Source organism: Heterodontus francisci, chromosome 6, assembly GCF_036365525.1.
Source record: "Heterodontus francisci isolate sHetFra1 chromosome 6, sHetFra1.hap1, whole genome shotgun sequence".
NCBI classification, from domain to species: domain Eukaryota; kingdom Metazoa; phylum Chordata; class Chondrichthyes; order Heterodontiformes; family Heterodontidae; genus Heterodontus; species Heterodontus francisci.
The window spans coordinates 64,777,477-64,798,411 of record NC_090376.1 but is presented as its reverse complement, the minus strand read 5'-3'; the positions used below and the strand labels follow the sequence as shown (position 1 = coordinate 64,798,411).

The 20,935-nt window shown below is 40.0% G+C and overlaps 1 protein-coding gene across 3 annotated transcripts in view; it reads right to left on the bottom strand.

Annotated features, from left to right (window-relative positions):
• tgfbrap1 (transforming growth factor, beta receptor associated protein 1) overlaps nt 1-20,935 on the bottom strand; it is a 76,402-nt gene that overhangs the window by 6,410 nt on the left and 49,057 nt on the right. For 2 of the 3 annotated variants that reach the window (XM_068033818.1, XM_068033819.1), the window contains exons 8-11: nt 10,326-10,469; nt 8,779-8,925; nt 7,721-7,880; nt 6,659-7,092 (exon numbers count right to left, since the gene is read on the bottom strand). In XM_068033818.1, the coding sequence (XP_067889919.1) occupies nt 6,659-7,092; nt 7,721-7,880; nt 8,779-8,925; nt 10,326-10,469 (885 nt within the window). Of the gene's footprint in view, nt 1-6,658; nt 7,093-7,697; nt 7,881-8,778; nt 8,926-10,325; nt 10,470-20,935 lie in introns of those variants that run through there. The other variant, XM_068033820.1, reaches the window with a different exon arrangement.

The window sequence follows — 20,935 nt, the reverse complement described above, 5'->3', positions numbered from 1 at the left end:
CACCACGTTCCAGATATTTCTAAGGTAGAGCTATAGGCATCCTGTCTTTTCAGCCACTCCTTCCTATTCTTTAATCCCATAGCATAACAGCGAGAGAGTGCTTCTATGCCAGTCCTGCCACAAACAGTTTTTAAGAACAGGACTTACATATGACATTTTCTTGTCGTTTGTTTAAAATTGATCTGGGACAATTGTTGATGGTACTTATTCCAGGAACTTTGATGCTTTAATTATTTGCACAATAGTGGATACTGGTTTAAAGACACACAAAACAAAAAGGTACTGGGTTGAATCTGTGATAGCACCCAGATAGAGGAAAAGTGGTAGAGGCTGGGTCATTGAATATATTCAAGGTTGAGTTAGACAGATTTTTGATCTACAAGAGAGTGTCAAGGGTTATTGGGGGGTGGGGGGCCTGACAGGCAAATGGAATTAAGGCCACAAATCAAATCAGCCATGATCTTATGGAATGGCAGAGCAGGTGAGGGGCCAAATAGCCTACTCCTGCTTCTATTTCTGATATTATTGGGTGAGGAAGAAATTTAGAACAATTTCTGGCACTTCTTGGTAAACTCCAAGAAACACCAGTGACTCAAAAGCAGTTTGTGTGCATACTCTCCTTTATCAGTCCAAGCAAAGAAAAGGATGAAATTTTTTTTTAAATTCTTAACCAAAATACATCCATAATGTTATAAAATGGGAAATCATGCACAGGCGTGAAAGGGGAAAAAAGTAAAAGCAGGGTAAAGTTCCTCAAGTGGTCTCACAGGTATTGATGCCATTGCCTCATCATTGGAGCTATACACTATTTCACCACAACTAGACGGCATTTTGGTGGAATACAGAGGTCTTTCTGAGCAGAGCCAAATAGAACAAACAGATACTAAAATAAGGTCACTTACCAGGTACATTTTAACTCTTTTTACAATACAATCCTAGAATACTTGATTCATCTTAACCAATGTTCCCTCCAGGCTGCAAGGGTGCATGGCCATGCAGCAAATCGGGCACATACCAGGCAGTACAATAAACAGGCTTTGCACAACCAACATTTCCTCTAAGATGTGCATGTGCGTGACTGTGCAGCAATCTTGAATGTACCGCACAGTGCAATAAACAGGCAGCACACAAAGAACAATTAGAGGAACATTGATCTTAACTATCAGTGATCATTTTAAAGCTGGTGGAAAAAATAATTTATTGGTATATATGACATTTATGACAGATTTAAGTGTGTAAACTTGGGATCTGCTGTTAAATAATCCGGGGACAGGAGGAGGAGGAGTTTGTAGTTACTGTGCAATACAAATTTTCTTGGACTAAAGAAAATATGGGAGATAGCATTGAAGAAAATTAAAACCTGGCTAATTTACCTGGTTCATCCCCAAATTCAACATTTTAAAAAAATTTATTTGGCATTTTTAATGTAGGAAGATGTTCCAAGGTCTTTGACAGAAATATAATCAGTCAAAAACTGACAACTAGACAAAGAAGGATCTATTAAAACCAGGATGTCAAAAACGGGGTTAAACAGCCAGGATGAGAGGTGCAGAGGTTTGGGAGGAAATTGTAGAGCTTTGTGCCAAGATGCCTGAAGGCATAACTGCCAATGAGGGATGCCTAAGAAGTCAGAGTTGGAGGATCGCAGAGTTCTTGGAGGGTTGTACGGCTGGAGGACATTAGAGAGAAGGAATAAGGCAGCGAAGGAATTTTAACAAGAGGTTGACAATTTTAAATTGGAGATGCTGTGCAGACCAGAAGCTAATAAAGGTCAGTGTGCACAGGAGTGACAGGTGTGAGAATTGGTGCAATTTAGGGTACAGAGAGCAGAGTATTGGATGAGCTGAAAGTTGAAATGTGGGAGGCCAGGCAGGAGTGCATTAGAATAGACAGGTCTTGAGGATACAAAATATGGATGAGGGTTTCAGTGATCAGCTAAAATAGGGGCAAAGATAGGCTATGTTAGGAGGTCAAAGTATGGGCAGTGCCACTCAGCTTGGAGAGACACTGGAGAATGGCATGGTCAACTTTATCAAAAGCTGCAGAGGAGGTTGAGAAGGATGAGGAGGTCGAGTGCACCATGGTCATAGTCACCAGAAATATCATGCGACTTTGTTTCGGGCCATTTCAGTGCTTTGGCAGGGACAGAAATCCAATTGAAGAGATTTGAACATGGATTTGATATATAAAGATAGGCACAGGTTTGGGAGGCAACAACATATTTAAAAGGACTTGACAGGAAATGGTGGTTGAGATGAGGTGATAAATTGCAAGAAGGGTCAAGGATTGGTATTTTAAGAAGGTGATGGCACCCAAGAAGAGAAAACCATTTACAATGTCAGCTAGTATGTTAGGCAGGAAGGGAAACTGTGTGGTTATTAGTTTAGTGTGAATGGGATTGAGAGCAGGAGGTGGGACTCGTGGAAAAGATGTGCACCGAGAGGTGAAATAGGAGAGAAACTAAGGAGACAGGTTCAGAGCTAGGGCTGGGGGAGGTTTCATTTGGTGAGCAAGGGGAGGCGAGCCTTGGTGATAAAGAAGTCTAAGAGCTCCTCACACTTGAAGATGACAGTGGAAGGGGTGGGGGGGGTGGAGTGTGGCAAGGAGATAGTAGAGGAGAAAAACATCAAGTTATCTTTGCTTTCCAGAATAATCCTGGAGTAGTGAGCAGTTTTGCAAAGGACAGTATAGCACTTGACGTGTTCCAGCCAGATCTGGTGATAAATAGCTATCCCAGTTATGCATCAGATACGTCACAGTGGGAGTAACAACCAGGATGGGAGAGACAGGAAGGAATTTACTGGGCATCAAAAGCCGAGGTGAGGGAATAATTAAGCAGGTCAACAGGAATATGAAATAGCAGTCGACCTTTCAGCTTCTCAAGCTTGTTCCATCATTATGTTCACTCATGGTTGAACTGCATCAATTCCTTTGATTTAGATCCCCGGTACCCTTACCAAACAAAAATTTATCAATCACAGTCTTGAAAATTTCAAATAATCCATCAGCTACAGACTTGAGAGAAAGTTCCAATACACTGAGTAAAAAAAAAAAACTGCTTCCTGATTTCACCTGATTAGCCTAGTTCTAAGTTTATAATTGTACTCCCTTGATCTGGATTCACCCAGTAGAGGAAATAATCTCTTTCTATGCCATACCAGGGGCAAACAACCATGTGAGAGAGGGGGGGTGGGGGAATGAATTTTGCTGGACATCAAAAGTGAGGCTGAGGAAGAAATTGAGCAGATTGACAGAAATATGGAAATAGAGGTCTGAATAGGAATAAGAAAATATAGAAATATTGTGAATTGTGTCAACTTTGACTCAGTGGTAGCACTCCCATCAAAAGGTTGTGCATTCATGTGACTTTTTAAAAATTTGTTCTTGGGATGCATGTATTGCTGGCTAGGCCAGCATTTATTGCCCATTCCTAATTGCCCTTGAGCAGGTGCTGCCGAACTGCCTTCTTGAACTGCTGCAGTCCATGTGATGTAGGTACTCCCACATTGCTGTTAGGGAGAAAGTTCCAGGATTTTGACCCAACGACAGTGAAGGAATGGTGATATAGTACCAAGTCAGCATGGCATGCAACCTGGAGAATTTGCAGGTGGTGGTGTACCCATGCCCCTACTAGGTGGGGGGGGGGGGGGGGCAGGGGGTTTTGGAAGGTGCTGTCAAAGTTGCTTCAGTGCATCTTATAGATGGTACACACTGCTGGCACAAGAGCACAGGTGATGCCAGGAGTGAATGCTTAAGATGCTGAATGGGGTACCGATCAAGTGGGTTGCTTTCTCCTGGATGGTGCTGAGCTTCAAGTGGTGTTGGAGCTGCACTCATCCAGGAAAAAAGGAGAGTATTCCATCACACTCCTGACTTATGCCTTGTAGATGCAGGACAGGCTTTGGGAGTCAGGTGGAGAGTTACTCGCCACAGAATTCCCAGCCTTTGCCCTGCTCTTGTAGCCACACTACTTATATGACTGGTTCAGTTAGGTTTCTGGACAATGGTAACCCCAAGGATGTTGCAAGTTCCCCTCCAAGCCACACATCAACCTGACTTTGAAATATACCACCGTTTGTTCACTGTTGCTGCCCTAATGTCAAAGGCAGTCTCTGGAATTCAGCTCTTTTGTCCATTGTTGGACCAAGGCTAATGAGGTCTGGAGCTGAGTGATCCCGGCAGAACCCAAACTAAGCATTAGAGGGTAGGTTATTATTGAGTAAATGCTGCTTAATAGCAATGTCAGCAACACCTTCCATCATTTTGCTGATGATTGAGAGTAGACTGATTAGACGGTATTTGGCTGGATTGGATTTATCCTGCTTTTTGTGGACAGGACATAGCTGGGCAATTTCCCCCATTGTTGGGTAGACCTGAACACATCATTTAGGCTGACACTATAGTACAGTACTGAGGGAGCGGTGCACTGTCAGAGGTGTTATCTTTCAGACGAGATATTAAACCAAGGCCATCTGCCATCTCAGGTGGATGCAAAAGATCCCTTGGCACTATCTGAAGAGCAGTAGAGGAGTTCTCCTGACCATTATTTATTCCTCAACCAACATCTCAAACAGATTATCTGGTTGTTAAGTAAATGTTGTTTGTGGGACCTTGCTGTGTGCCAATTGACTTTTGCTTTCCCTAAATAACAATAAGTAATTCAACAGCTCGTCCCGTGGGTGTGAAAGGTGCCACGTAAAATGCAAATTCTTCTTTTTCATATCAAACACCCCATTTGACCTCCTAAACTCAAAAAAAGAATACAAGTCAAGTTTATGCAACTTGTTGCCATAGTTTAACCCTTTAAGGCCAGGTATCATTTTAGTGAATCTGCATTGCACCCCTTTCCAAGGCCAATATATCTTCCAGAGGTATGGTGCCCAAACTGGTTGTACTACAGATGGGGTTTGACCAAGGCTCTGCTCAATTAAAGCACAGTTTCCTCCCCTGTCTTTTCAAGTCTCCTTGACAGAAAGGCCAATATGCGATTAGCCTTTTTGATTATATTTTGCACCTGTACACTGGCTTTTTGTGCTTTGGACACCTAAATTCCTTTGTTCCTCCTCAGTTGCTAGTCTTGAACCATCAAGAAAATATTCTTATTTGCCTTTCTTGGATCCAAAGTGGACCTGCAATTTTTCCCCCACTCACCTAATCCATGTTCCTTTGCAGCTTCCTGTTCCCATCTACACAACTTACTGTATTTCCAAATTTGTCATCTGCAAATTTGGATATGCAACACTATCCCGTCATCCAGGTCATTAATATATATAGGTGTAAAACTGATGCCCCAGTACAGATCCCAGGAGAATGTCACTGGTCACATCCCTCAATCAGAATATTCCCATTATCCCCAGTCTGTTCCCAACTCCCAAATGCAAACCCATATCACAAGGTTACTTCCAATTGTTGTTTTACTAATAATCCTATGTGGAACCTCATCAAATGCCTTCTGGAAGTCCATATAGACACTTTCCTATCCACCCCAATAGTAACCTCCGCACAAAATTGAACTAAAATAGTTACACATGACCAACCCTTCACAAGTCTATGCTGACTTTTTGTTTGTTCAGCTGAACAGAGGGCCAAAGTTGAGATCGTTGAGGGTCGGGGGGTGGATGGAAGCTTTTTTTCCAGGGCAGACAGAGAAAGAAATGGGATATGAATGGCGAGGGATACAGGGAGGTGATCAGAGCTGGCTTGTCTGTGATTGAAACACAGAATACAGAGGACATGAGATAGAAAGGTGAAGGGTGAATATCAGTGGGAGTGTTCAAGTGCAGCAAGAGGTTAAGGGAAGACAGGAGAGTAGTGAGATCAGAGGAGAGAGAGGGGGCGAGTTGAGTTGAGGTGGACTGAAATTACAAATAAGTCATCGCAGAAAATGAGGATATCAAAAAAAAAACTCAGGGTGGGGCTTGGGTGGGCCGAGAACAAAGATTTTAAAAGGAGTGTTGAGAGTGGAACAAAGCGAGGTGCTCAAAAAAATGGTGCATGAGGAATAGGAAGGAGACACCATGATGAGATGTGATAAGGACCACTGTGGTGGTTTCGGTGTGCAAGGTGCTGGAAAGTACCCAGGGACATAGGGTTCAGCAAGAGACAAGATGCTGTCACCCATAAGCCAAATTTCCATCAATGCAGTTATGCATTAATAATGTCAATGCAATCATCAATTTTAAAGGCGGCAAATGGCAACGACCTTATTTGCAAGTGGCCATTATGGAAGGAGATGCAGAGTGGCTGTAATTATTGATCTGCTGGCAAAGTCCATGGAGTCAGTAGTGAAAGGAGACAGCAAGACAGGAAAGAGGTTGGCAAGATTAGCCCAAGCTCTTTAGGAACAATACAGAAGCACATCAATATAAATAAAACACCACCATACAAATACATTTGTTCTGAAGCTTTCAATTATATTAAACCAAAAGCGCTATAGAACAGTATAACCAAGATAAAAAGGACGACATAGGTATACAAGCTAGAGATTACACGTTCTATTTCGTTATTACCTTAATATAGGAATGTAAATAAAAATTTAGAATAATTCTATTCATAGCATTTGATAGGTGAAGTAAAAAAATTAAACTAATACATGGAAGATTGAAAATAAATGTCAGTAATTTAAGTGCAATGCTTCCTTCTACTGAAAGCTACCCACCTTTGCATATTTACAAATTAAGTTTTCGGATCTTGCCAAGCCTGATGAAAGCTCTGCTGTGCATTTGGAATGAAAGCTCCCTCGCATTGCCCTAGTTAGGAATGGTGAAAGCAGTTGTATTGACCAATTCTCTGGAACTAGCTGTAAAACGCGAACTGCATCAAACTCAACAGCACGGTTATTTAGAAGGTCCACACCAGCCATTGCTAACACATCACTGGTGACACCTGGGTGCAGGTAAAGTGCTAACAGCTTGTGGAAGAGTTTCTGTCGACATGAAGGGTCCTTGCCATTAGAATTCCACGAACAGTAATCTTCAGCTGCTTGGAAATCCTTTAACTTGTGAACCAGGATTTCAAGAGCTTTATCATGCTCTTCCAGCTTTCCATGTAATATTGCACGTTCCATGTAGAGATCAGTGTCTTTAATTTTACCTGCAATGAGGGAAAGGGAAAATACATATTAGATTCCACATTAACAAAATGCTAACTTTCTATTCTTATAAACAACATAGTCAGTGTTAAATGATTACTTTTCAAAACCCAACTAAGGATATTATATTTGAGATAGTCAGTTATACAAACAATACAGTGGTGCACAGAAAAAGCCGATTCTCTCCAAACAAATGCTCAAGATGCTGGCAGCAGCTTGAGAGGAATTCAATAGATGGGACCACTGTCTGCAAAGATTTCTCTTATTCAGAGATTTCCTGATCAACAGTCAAGGGAAACCTAGATGTCAGTTCACATTAACCCATATAGGAGGTACTTGCTGGCCTTCCAGGAGCAGTCAACAGCTCACTACCAAAAAGGATAACTGAAAACTGTGGGTCTAAGGCCTGAAAAACAAATGAATGGCTCTTGCCAAAAGACTCAGTTTAATCTAGCACTTAGTTGAAAGGAACAAGGGTAAAAGAACTAAGCTTTTTCTTCTTTTATGCAATGAAAGCATTGGCTATAAAAATAGATCTTTCAAGCCAATAATGCCAATCTAAATATTACATGCTGTACTTTGCATTGCTTTAAAGTGTTGAACTTACAGCAGTATGTTGGCAGGATTTACCTAGCAAAAGATGAACTCTATAAAGACTAGAGTGTTGGAGCAGGTTCTTGAGACTGTGACGTGCTGAAGTTAGTTCTTCTGAAACACTCCCTGCCTGGGAGTGCAATTCTAGAACTTTATCCAGGTACAATACAGCCAAATGAGTGTGGTACTTCTCCTTCTGTAGATACAAATAGATCAAGGATAATTCACTCCAATAATAAAAACAGGAAATAAAAATTTGTAACAGGAATTTGATATAGAGTTCAAGAGCCATCGAGTAGCCAGATGGACCACAATGGTATTTTCTGGTTCCGTATATTCTTATATTATCAAGCCAGATTTGGACAATTAGAACTGTGACCACAGCAATATACATAGCAATCAAGGATGGGCAGTTGAATATAAGGAGGCAAATCTGGAACTACAGCATGAATTAGACAAAATATGTAAATGTTGGAATGAATTCAGCTTAATAAATTAGTTCCGGAACATTACCTCAAATACGACAATAGAACACGGGGACTCAGATTCAAAGTACTGAAGGGAATATTTCAGATTGATGTCAGAAATTTCTTCAAACAGTGATCAACAAATGGAATGTACCTTCTAGGTAGAGTAACTAAAATGATCCATTGAATTGTTTAACAGTTGAATGTTGGGGTGGGATGTTGGGGAGAGTAGAGTATGAGACTATGACTATTCAGGATGTCCAGCAGGGTCAAATGGCATCCTTCTCTGTGATTAACTATGCTACAAGGCAACTTTTAGCATTACATTTCTAAATTAAAGAAATGTTTTCCATTAAAAGTTACTTTAAGAGTGACAGCTGCTCAATCTGGCAGAAAAGGATAACAGGACCATTCAGCTTTCTATGATTAAAGCTCCAGGTTGATATTGAGTGTTTGCATAGTATAAATATTCCAGCATAAAAACAAAGTTGCACGTTGTATTTTTAAAATCTTGGGTTTTCCCACAGAAAGAACATTATGTCCCACATTTATGAATTGTAAATATTGGGTCATATTTTTCCATTTCCATTTTTCATGTTCAAATAAATAAGTTTGCTGAAGATTTACCTGAATACTTCTCTCAAATACCAAGTGTTCCAAGTATACAACAACAGCTTTCTTGTACTTGTGAAGATAGTTGACAATGTCATCCGGATTCATACGACTTGTCTCGTTTTCATCCAAAGGCCGCCTTGTGAAAATCTGGATGCCAACCTATACCACAATAACAAAATGACAATTATATCACGAAGGATTCTTAACTTGCCTCATCCTGAACACTTTTTACTGGCCGTCAGGTTTCTGCTGATTTAGCACAGGACACAAGCCTTGGGAATTTCTCAAATCTAATCATATAAATCTAAGCACACAATTGGTTGACAGGTTATGGGGGGGTGGCGCAGTGGTTAGCACCGTAGCCTCACAGCTCCAGCAACCCGGGTTCGGTTCTGGGTACTGCCTGTGTGGAGTTTGCAACTTCTCCCTGTGACTGCGTGGGTTTCCTCCAGGTGCTCCAGTTTCCTCCCACATGCCAAAGACTTGCAGGTTGATTGGCCAATTTACCTTTTTAAATTGCCCCTAGTGTAGGTAGGTGGTAGGAGAATTGAGGGAAGGTGGGGATGTGAGAGGGAAAATGGGATTAATGTAGGAATAGTATAAATGGGTGGTTGATGCGCGAACTCAGTGAGCCGAAGGGCCTGTTTCGGTGCTGTATCGCTCTATGACTCTGTTTATGCTCTCCCCTGCAGCAGGTTTGGAGGTGGGGAGAGCATAAAATTGGGTGGGATGGTGGTGGGGGCGTTCCTGTCAACATCCCACCTCCACCAAAATTTAGTCCGGGGCAGGAAGGGCTGTGAAGCACAAAATCCAGGCCTATGTATTACAGAAAATAAACAAGACCTCTTTCTCTCCTCCTCACCCCCATGTGTGAGCAGGTTTACTCAGCTGGACAAAAATTCAGTCCAAGATGAACTCAAATGACAGTCGCAGGTTCAGTTCCCCAGAGCTCGTCTATCTGGCTCAGATGTATACAATTTACAATTTGTTCACACAAGGTAGTTTTTTAAAAAAAAATACCTTCTGATGAAAATAAAGTGTTCCACAACAGATTTATTCAGCACTAATTACCAAGCCAGTTGGTGCTTAATTATAAATTTTCGAATAAACAGGTTGTGATTTTTATTAAAAAAAACTTGCTATACACTTGTATAAAACAGATTCACACACTGAAGAGATTCTTTGGTTTTCAAACAAAAAATCATTATGTTTTTAAACCTTTATTTCATGCAGCCAATAGGAACTTGCACCATTTTTTCTAATATACTGCTCCTGTTGGTAATTAATAGAAATGTCCTTATTTTTAAGCTATACCTGTGAATAAAAGTAACATGTTTAACTTGTGCTGCAAGATTAGTCCACAAATTAATTGTTACAGATTTTAAAAAATTACATATGTATAAATTAAAATAAAGTTGCATTTGTAAACTATCATAGGGACACTTGCTGTTTGTACATTGGGCAAAGTTTTAGACGAGGCCAGATTGCAAAACAGCAATAAATGTAAGACAAATGACAACTCATGTAGTGTCTGCATCAATGAAATGAAAAGAGCAAACCTCTTCATTTTTCTGCAAGGCCCAGTCTGCATACTTCCACACCAGTTCATGGTTAGAACAGAAACTGAGAAAATCCACAATATACTCAAAAAGATCTGAACGGGTTGTATCCTGGAGCTGTCCATCAACTATCTTCACCCACAACTATCAAGAAAAGAAAAAAAAATTGCTGTACAAGTGCCTCAAATCATCAGATATAATCTCCAAGTATTTTAAGTGCATGCATCTGTTATGAGATTTTATAAGTTTTGAAATAGAAAAGGCAACTGTTGAGCTGATGAAATTTGCATATAGTTACGAATACTTTGCTGCCCAAATAAAGTATGAAATTACAAACTCAAAGGCTTTCACTAAGTGCACCATTAGTCAACCCAATGTTATACCTCCAAACTGCCTAGTCACCACCACTCTCAGAAAGACGACTGGTGCAGAATGATACTTCAGCATTGAAGAAATCAGAATCCAACAGCACAGGATACCATTTTTTGCCCTGTAATTAATGGCTAAAACAGTAGAAATTGTTGCCCCCATTTATCAGCAAAGCCCCATAAATCTTGCTGGAGACAAACACAGATTTAGTGACTACTTTACCAAACCCCTGTTCTGTTCACAAGTACAGCTCAAGCTTCCTGTCACTTGTCAATTCAGTTACTTGTCCTACTACCATTTGACCTCTGTCTTTTGGCCTTCTTCACTGTTCCAATTAAGCTCAACACAGACTTGAGGAACAGCACTCTCTGCAAGCCTTCCCCCCCACTTTGTCTGGTTTGTTTTTAAAGTTCTTCAGCTGTAATTTCTTACAGTTCTGAAAGGATCTAGGCCACAAATGCTAACACATCCATTCTCTTTAAAGATACTGACTGACATGGAGTGTTTAACATTTTCTAGTTTTGTTTCAGATTTTTAGCACCTGCTGTATTTTGCTTTTTACTCCTCTTAACCGTCTTTGTTCTAATGAAATGTCTATTCATATCTAAAGCCCATCATCCCTGGCATTTTAGTACGTCTCACTTATATCTGCTCAATGACCTGAACATTCTTCTAAAATAAGGCACCTGAAGTTCTAACTGCAGGCCAAATGTAAGCAGCCTACATGTAAATAAAAGGGAAAGAGAGCAAAGAAAATAATAAAGTAAGGGAGGACATTGATGGCAATAGTTATAGGAGTCCAAAAGATGGTTAAATATAAAAGTGAGAGGAAATCTTTTTAAAAATGAGTTAAGTATCCATAATGAATCAGGGGAGCTGAAAGCAATCATGCATTAGGAGGAACTAGACATAGTAGGGATTACAGAGACACGGCTACAGAAATATCAGGACTGGGAATTAAACATTGCAGAATATAACTTTAGAAAAAAAAGGGAGAAAGAGAGAGAGAGAGAGCAAGAGTAGGTGGAAACACTGTACTTATTGGGATAACATAATAGCAGTAGAAAAAAGGGACACAGCTCAGCAAGACAAAAAAAGTCAAATCCATATGGATAGAGATAAAAAGATAAAAACTAAATAGGCGTAGTCGACAGTCCACTTAATAGTGGAAGGGAGATGGAGCAAGAAATATGCAGACAAATTAGGGAACTGAGTAAAAAACATAGAATCATCATCATGGCGGATTTCAACTATCCTAATGTGAACTGGACAGAGGAGGTAGGTAAAAGGATAAGGGAATGGAGTGCCTACAATGTGTACAGGACTCCTTTCTAAACCAAGATGTAAAATGCACCACTGCAGACAAGGAAAATAAAAGTAGGGGAACATTTAGCTAATAGTGACCATAATACACTTTAAAGATAACAGAGAAGGACATAAGTATGATGAAAACTGGGTTTAATAGATTGCAGAAAAGCTGATTTTGAGGGGCTGAGAATAGAACCCGGGAAAATAAAACAGGAAACAATTTTAGCAAACAATGATGTAGAACAACGGGTAGCATTTAAAAACAGTGTTCAGAGTTAAGGAAAAATATATTACGCTGAAAGAAAAGAACAAACTAAACACTAATGAGACTCCATGGATGAATAAAGACACAAGGGAACAATTGAGAGTTAGGAAAGAGGTATACATTAAGTACATAGACAGAAGACAGAATATGAAGAGACTAAGAAAGAAGTCAAAAAACAATTAGGAAACCAAAGAGGAATTATGAAATTATCAAAAGAACAAAACAAGATAGTAAAATATTTTACACGTACATCAAGAAAAAAAAAAGCAGGCTGAAATGGGAATAGGACCATTAAGGGATAGACAGGATAATACCACAGGAAATGATTGAAGCAAAATAATTATTTCTGCCATCTGTATTTATCAGGGAGATAGAACAGGTAGGCACGACATTGAATGATGAGATGAGTAAGGGAGATAAATGCATTTAAGAAAAAAGGATGTATTAAATAAACTAATCAAACTCAAAGGAGGATAAAGCCTCTGGTCCAAATGGATTGCATCCACGCATTTTTAAAAAACCTAGGGAACAGATAGCAGAGGCTTTACTATACATATTTAATAATTCGTCAGAAAAAGGTATAGTGCCAGAGGACTGGCAGATAGCTAATGCAATTCCTATATTAAAAGAACATGCCCAGAGAATTATAGACCATTATAACTTAACATTGGTGGTAGGAAAAATATTGGAATCCCTACTAATGGGTAGAATAGAAGAACATCTAGAGAAGAAAAATATAATAATGAATGGTCAGCATGGAGTTCAAAAGGGATAATCGTGCTTGACCAACCTTATTGATTTTTTTTTTTTTAAAAGGAGGTAACAGAGTAGACAGTGATAGTGCAGTAGATATAATTTATTGGATTTTCAAAAGGCCTTCAATAAAGGTGCCCAAAAATGACTAAAGAATGAGGTCAGAGAAAGAGAAGTCAGGGAACAAGTGGCAGAATGGATTGCTAGCTGGCTTGAAGACAGAAAGCAAAGAGGGTGAGAGTAAAGTGTAGCAATTCGAAGTGGCAGAAGATGGGAAGTGATACTACACAAGGATCAGTGCTGGGACCATTGCTGTTCACGTTTTACAACATTATGATTTAGACTTTGTAATCAAAAACAATTTCTGAATTTGTGGACACCACCAAATTGGGGGGGGGGGGGGGGGGGGGGAGAAAGGGGGTGGTGGTGGCAGTGGAATGGAATAGTCAATACTGAGGACAGCAACAAATTACAGGTCGATATTCATAAACATACAGAATAGGCAAATGATTGGCAAATTAAGTTCAATGCCGATAAATGCGAGTGAGTACATTTTGGCAGGAAGCATAGGGAGGTCACTTATTACTTGGAAGGTGCGAGTCCAGGTGGGGTAGAGGAACAAACGGATCTCGGAGTATAAATACACTAATCATTAAAAGTTGTGCCACAGGTTAGCAAGGCCATGGAAAAAGAAAGCACACCAAGCACTAGGCCTTATTTCTAGAGGAATAGAATTGAAAAGTAGGGAAGGTTTTGCTGAACCTGTCTCGAACCTTGGTTAGACTGCACTTCGAATATTTGCATGCAGTTCTGATCGCCATATTATAAAAAGGTTATATGGGCATTGGAAAGGGTGCAAAGAAAATGTATAAGGATGAAACCAGAAATGTATGGGCATACATAATCAGAAAAAGGATGAGCAGGCTGGGTTTTTTTTCTCTTGTAAAAAGGCTGAGGGATGACCTAATAGGAGGTCTTTAAAATTATGAAAGGTTTTGATATAGCGGATACAGAGAGAATGTTTCTACTTGTGGGAAACAGCATTAACTAGAGGCCAATAAAAATGCTTTAAAATCTCCTGGTTAGGTAAATAGCCTTGTTAAACAAAAAGCAGCCAGTACTGGTAGCTAGATTTGCAGATGACAGATAGGTAGGAAAGTATGTTGCAAAGGGGACATGAGGTTACAGACCAATATAGATAGGTTGAGTGAGTGGGCAAAAATCTGGCAGATGGAGTATAACATGGGAAAATGTGAAGTTGTTCACTTTGGCAGGGGAAGAGAACCAAGACTGGGTAGATGTAGCAAACCAAGGGATAAAGTTAATGCAGGAGAGCAGAATAGTAATATGGGAAATGAAGGTCAGAGAATGGCAGGCGGGGACAGAGGAAAAAACCCAAGAACACACCAACACTCAAGACTAGATGTTACAAAGATAACAAGATGACAAAACTAAGGGCTCTGTATCTGAATGCACATAGCATTCATAACAAAGTAGATGAACTAATAGCGCACATTAACGTAAATAAATATGATCTGATAGCCATTACGGAGACATGGCTGCAGGATGACAAGGATTGGGTCCTGAATATTGAGGGGTATGTGACGTTCAAGAAGAATAGGAAGTTAGGTAAAGGTGGAGGGGTAGCACTCAATCAAGGATGGCATTGCTGCAATCGTTCGAGATGACCTTGGTTCAGGAAGTCAGGATATAGAAATCAGTTTGGGTGGAGATGAGAAATAGTAGGGGAAAGAAGCCACTAGTGGGAGTGGTCTACAGGCCCCCTAACAGTAACCATAATGTAGGACGAAGAATAGAAGAAATATTGGGTGGCTGCGATAAAGGGAGGGCAGTAATCATGGGTGATTTTAATCTACATGTAAACTGGAAAAATCAGATTGGCAAAAGTAGCCTGGATGAGGAGTTCATGTAATGCTTTTGAGATAGTTTCTTAGAGCAGCACGTTCTGGAACCAGACAGCAGGTTATAATAGACTTGATATTGTATAATGTGACCAGATTAATGACCATAATGTAAAGGCCGCTCTAGGTAGCAGCGACCACAATATGATTGAACTTTACATTCAGTGTGAAAGAGAGAAGAGAGAGTCTAAGACTAGTATTTTAAACTTCAATAAGGACAACTACGTGGGCATGAAAGCTGAGCTAACTGAAGTGGAATTGGGTTACTAGGCTAGGAGATAGATCCATAGAGAAGCCATAGCAGACATTCAAGGGGATATTTCAAAATACTCAAGATAAGTATATTCCTACTATAAAGAAAAATTCTAAGCGGAGGACCCACCATCTGTGGTTAACTAAAGAAGTTAACAAAAGTATCAAACTTGAGGTAAAGGCATATAATTGCACAAAGATGAGTGGCTGGTCAGATGATTGGTCAGAATATAAAGAACGGCAGAGAATGATAAAGGTTAATCAGGAAAAAGAAATTAGAGTATGAGAGGAAGCTAGCTCGAAATGCAAAAATGGATAGCAAGAGTTTCTACAGGTATTTAAAAAGGAAAACAGTAAAGTGAGTGTTGGTCCTCTAGAGAGAGTGAGAATGGGGAGATAATAGATAATAAGGAAATGGCAGATGCAATGAACAAATATTTTGCTTCTGTCTTCACTGTAGAGGATAGAAAATCATTCCAGTAATAGCTGTAAATCAGGAGGTGGAAGGAAGAGAGGAACTTAGCAAAATTACAATCAGGGAAGCCGTACTGACCAAACTGACGGAGCTGCGGACTGACAAGCCCCCGGTTCCTGATGGGCTTCATCCTAGGGTCCTAAATCAGGTGGCTAATGAGGGAGTAGATGCGTTGGTGTTAGTTTTTCAAAATTTGCTAGATTCTGGAAAGGTTCCATCAGACAGGAAAATACAAACATAACCCCTCTATTGCAAAAGGGTGGGGAGAAAAGGAGGAGGCAGATAACAGGCAACTCTAAGCCTTGGCGTCCGTCATGGGGAAGATTTTAGAATCGATAATTAAATGAGGCTATAGCTGGCACTTAGAAAAATGCAAGGTAATTAGGAATAGTCAGCATGGCTTTGTGAAAGGGAAATCATGTTTAACAAATTTATTGGAGTTCTTTGAAGGAGTAACATGTGCCTTGGATAAAAGAGAGCCTGTTGATGTACTGTACTTGAATTTCCAGAACGCATTTGACAAGGTGCCAATGGTTCTATAAAAGGTTATTGCGCAAATAGGAGCTCATGCTGTAGGGGGTAACATATAAGGATGGATAGAGGAGTGGCTGGCTGGCAGAAATCAGTACACATAAGTGGGTCCTTTACTGATTGGCAGGATGTCACGAGTGGAGTCCTGCAGGGTCTGTGCTGGGGCCTCAACTTTTTAGAATTTATATCAATGACTTAGACGAGGGGAGCAATGGCATGGTAGCTAAATTTACAGATGACAGATAGGTAGGAAAGTATGTTGTGAAGAGGACATGAGGTTGCAGACCAATATAGATAGGTTGAGTGAGTGGACAAAAATCTGGCAGATGAGAGTATCATGTAGGAAAATGTGAAGTTGTTCACTTTGGCAGGAAGAATAAAAAAAGCTGAGTATTACTTAAACAGAGAATGACTGCAGAACTCCGATGTGCAGAGGGATCTAGGTGTTCTTGTGCATGAGCCACAAAAAGCTAGTATACAGGTACAGCAAGTAATAAAGAAGGCTAATGGAATGCCATCCTTTTATCGAGAGGAATTGAACTTAAAAGTAAGGAGCTCTGATGAAAGGTCGCAGACCTGAAACGTTAACTTTGCTTCTCTCCACAGATGCTGTCTGATCTGAGTATTAGCAGCACTTTTGTTTTTATTTCCGATTTCCAGCATCTGTAGTATTTCGCTTTTATTAAAAATAAGGACGGTATGCTTCAATTATACAGGGCACTGGTGAGACCACATCTCGAATACTGTGTGCAGTTTTGGTCTCCTTATTTAAGGAAGGATGTAAATGCATTGGAGGCGATTCAGAGAAGGTTTACTAGATTGATACCTGGAATGAGCGGGTTGTCTTATGAGGAAAGGTTGGACACACTGGGCTTGGAGTTTAGAAGAGTGAGGGGAGACTTGATTGAAGTATAAGAGATCCTGAACAGTCTTGATAAGATGGATGTGGAAAGGATGTTTTCTCTTGTGGCTGAGTCCAGAACTAGGGGGCACTGTTTTAAAATTTGGGATCGCCCTTTTAGGACAAATGAGGAGAAATTTTTTCTGAGGGTTGTGTGACTTTGGAGCTCTGCCTCAGAAGGTGGTAGAGGCGGGATCATTGAATATTTTTAAGGCAGAGGTCGATAGATTCTTATTAGGCAAGAAAATCAAGGGTTATTGGGGGTAGAAGGGAGTGTGGAATTCAAAACGCAAACAGATCAGCCATGATCTTACTGAAGAGTGGAGCAGGCTCGAGGGGCTGAATGGCCTACTTCTGCTCTTAATTTGTACGTTCTTTGCTTTTTGTATTTCAGTTCCTATATTAATCCATGTACCCACAATAATGTCAAATACTCAGTTTAAAAATACACCCAATTCATTTTTTGAAATGAAGTGTGGAATATGCTGATAGCCAAGACTAGATTAAGATACAGCTTTGTGCACTTGTTTTGGAAATCTGGTGGAGAATGACCTTGATCTGGAGACAAGTGCCTTGTCCTAAACTGCTCCATTTCCCTCCACTTCATTAAGATTCTCATTAAAAATCACCTCTTTTGGCCAAGCTTTTAGTAATCCCTCGTTCTTTAGCTCTGTGCCAAGTATTATATGTTAGAAATCAGCAACATGCCATATATTATGTTAAAAAAAATCAGCTTAAAATAGGTAAAGGAATAGGTTAGTGCTGCAAGTTTCGATTTACTGGAAACTAAAAGTTTCACTTCTCCAAAAACAAAATCAGTGGAATCATTATTCTTAGGTGATGACAGCTGTAGCTGGCCTGAAAAGGGGCCATGATCAGATGAGGCCTCTGCAATAGTAGGAGAGCAACTGGATAGATACTTAAAACAAAGTCATACTACAAAGCTGTGGTTAGGACTTTCATTTAGCCTTACTTAATTAAAATGCCAGCTGAATGTAAAAGTTAATTGGTATATATATATATATCAATAGAATAGGAATTACTTTAGTGAATCACTATGGTTCAATAGTCTGATAAGGAATTAGACCACTTAGACTGAATGGCCATTATGGACAGCTCATTATCAGGCCTTACAAACAGCCTTAGACATCAATAACTGATAATAGAACCGATACAAATAATGAAACTTCTGCAAGTTAGCTTTGAAAGCCAGAGGTGAAATGTTTCTTGGGAGGATGAAGCTGATCAGGAGGAATAACGAGATGAGATAAGGAAAAGATGTAGTAAAATCCTGATTGATCAAGGACAGAGTGTATGTGCAAAAATAATAATGGCAGGCAGATAACATTAAAGGTGGACTTTTACCCCATCGTTTGGATGAAACTCGACATTTTGTAATAAATGAAATCTTTTTGGGGAGTAAGATCTGTCAATCCATCCAGATCCATCTCCAAAAAAGGGTATAAAGTAAGAGACTTTGAAGGCCTCAATGCAGTAGGTGAAGGAAAGAAACTAAGGGTAGATCTGTGCTAACACGCTTGGATAGTTTGAGAAGTCATAAAGCTGTGAGGCAGAGAGAAGAAAAAGAGCCGTTCATGCATGCCAGCCGTCCTGCATGACCTGGACTGGTACCTGCGACTTGTCACGGTTGTATATTTTTTCTGTATAATGAGCGTTGTATTCCGTCTTGAACTCTGGTTAAACTCACCATACCTGCGCTATTGGTTACAGTTGATCTTGATTATTAGATAATTGATAAATTGGAAAGATTACTACACTGAAGTACCTTGGGATGTTTTGGTATGTTAAAGGTGCTGTATAAATGCAGGTAGCTATGGTCGTTTTTTTTAAAAAACTTAATAGTTGAAAATAAATAAAGCACCAAGTGGTTAACCTCAAATCAGAGCTGCTATCTCACTCGCCATACTCAGTTTCTGAAGTTGAGTGCTACGATGACTTGGGTCTAAATAGGTTTCCAGTACCCAGCATCTCAAATCTGGTTCCTCCACTGTGGCTCCAATGGAAGTGCTTGTGGATATCATGGAAGAACTGGAATGGGATTGGCTGTATTCCAGAAACACACTGACTGCCTCACAAGAAAAATGTAAACAAAAGGAGTATTAAATTGACAGGACATCTACATTTTAATTTGCTTGCCATGGCTCCACTGACACCAGACAATGTACCAGGCTAGCTCCAATCAATTCTCCCTTTCAAATTTGCCAGGAGTACAATACTGCCATATAACATATTCTTGACAGTTTTCTTAATCTGCTTAATGTCCATCGCCTACATGCATTGTTAACTTCATTCTTCACTGTCCCTCAAAGCATCTCAATAATCATCCTACTTTAATCACAGCATCTCTCCATCCTGTTCTTTAGCCACATAAAATAGAGAAAAGTTTGGCTACACATCTCAGCTCAAATTCCAGCTGAAAACCAACTTAACTCTTTCAACTAGTTCCTTCAATGGCTTGGAGAGTAAACTGCTCCAATCTTTTGTGTTCCTGATCCATATAAATCAGAAGACTAGAGGCTCAATCCCCAATCTGTACTAAGTTAGTTGATTCTTGCCAGATGAGTAACTAAAAGCCCACATCTGGCTTCAGCTTCCCTCAATTAAGAGGAGAAAGGGAAGAAAATAGGATGAAAAGTGAACAAAGTAGGATTATGAACTGATTACTGATGAAGCTGACGCATGCAGCTCCACTCAGAAGAAAAAAAATTCCCTGATAAAGTTAGAATTTTATTTGATTGACAGCAAAATAAACCTCTGTTCAAAATTAAAGACAACAGAAATAGACATTGAATCTGGTTCAAAACCATGCATAGACTGGTTGGCTTCACCAACTTGGATATTGAGGAACTTCATCCCAATCAATATTTGGGTAATTAACGTTACAAGAAAAGGTAAGCTGGTGGGGGGGGGGGGGGGGGGGGGGGTGGGGGAAAAAGGAATTTCTAAAATGTATTCAGGAGAACTTCCTTGACCAGTATGTTGTTGGTCCAACTAGGAAGGAGGCATTTCTGGATCTGCCACTGAAGAATGAGGTGGACCTAGTGAACCAAGTGTCTGTGGGGCAACATCTGGGTAAGAGTGATCATTGAATAATATGAGGTTTGGATTAGTAATGGTCAAAATCAAGGAAAAATCCAAAGTAGAACTTCTAAATTGGAAGAGGGCTATCTTCATTGGGATCAGAGGGGATATAGCCAAGATAAAACAGAACCAAAGACTGACAGGAACAACTGTACCAGAACAATGGGTGCTAAAGATGCTTCAGGTGCAGGTTAGGTACATTCCATCAAGGGGAATCGGCAGAGGAACCAAAGATGAGGAGGGCAAAAGAAAATTTGATGAAACAAAAAAAAGGTGCATGATGCATGTCAGTTGAATTCTTCAAGCAACAACCAGGCCAAATACAATATGTTGAGAGCAGAAGTGAACAGAAAATTAAGATTGGCAAAGATAGATTATGAGAATAGAATGGAGCTCAAAAATCTTCCATCAGTACATAAATAGTAAGCTGGCAGTAAGAGACAAGGTGGGTCCTATTAGGAACAAAAAGGGTGATATATGCTTAGAGGTGCAGGGCAAGGCTAGAATACTTAATGAGTACTTTGTATCGATGTTTACTAAGGAAGAGGATGCTGACAAAATAATTAGTAGAAGCAGAGATAAGAGGAAATGGACAGAGTGAAAATTGATAGGAAGCACGTACTGGAAGGGCTGGCTATGCCTAGAGTGGATAAGGCACCTGATCTGGATGGCTTGCATTCCAAGTTGCTAAGGGAAGTGGGGGTAGAGACAGAGGAAGGGCTTGTCATAATC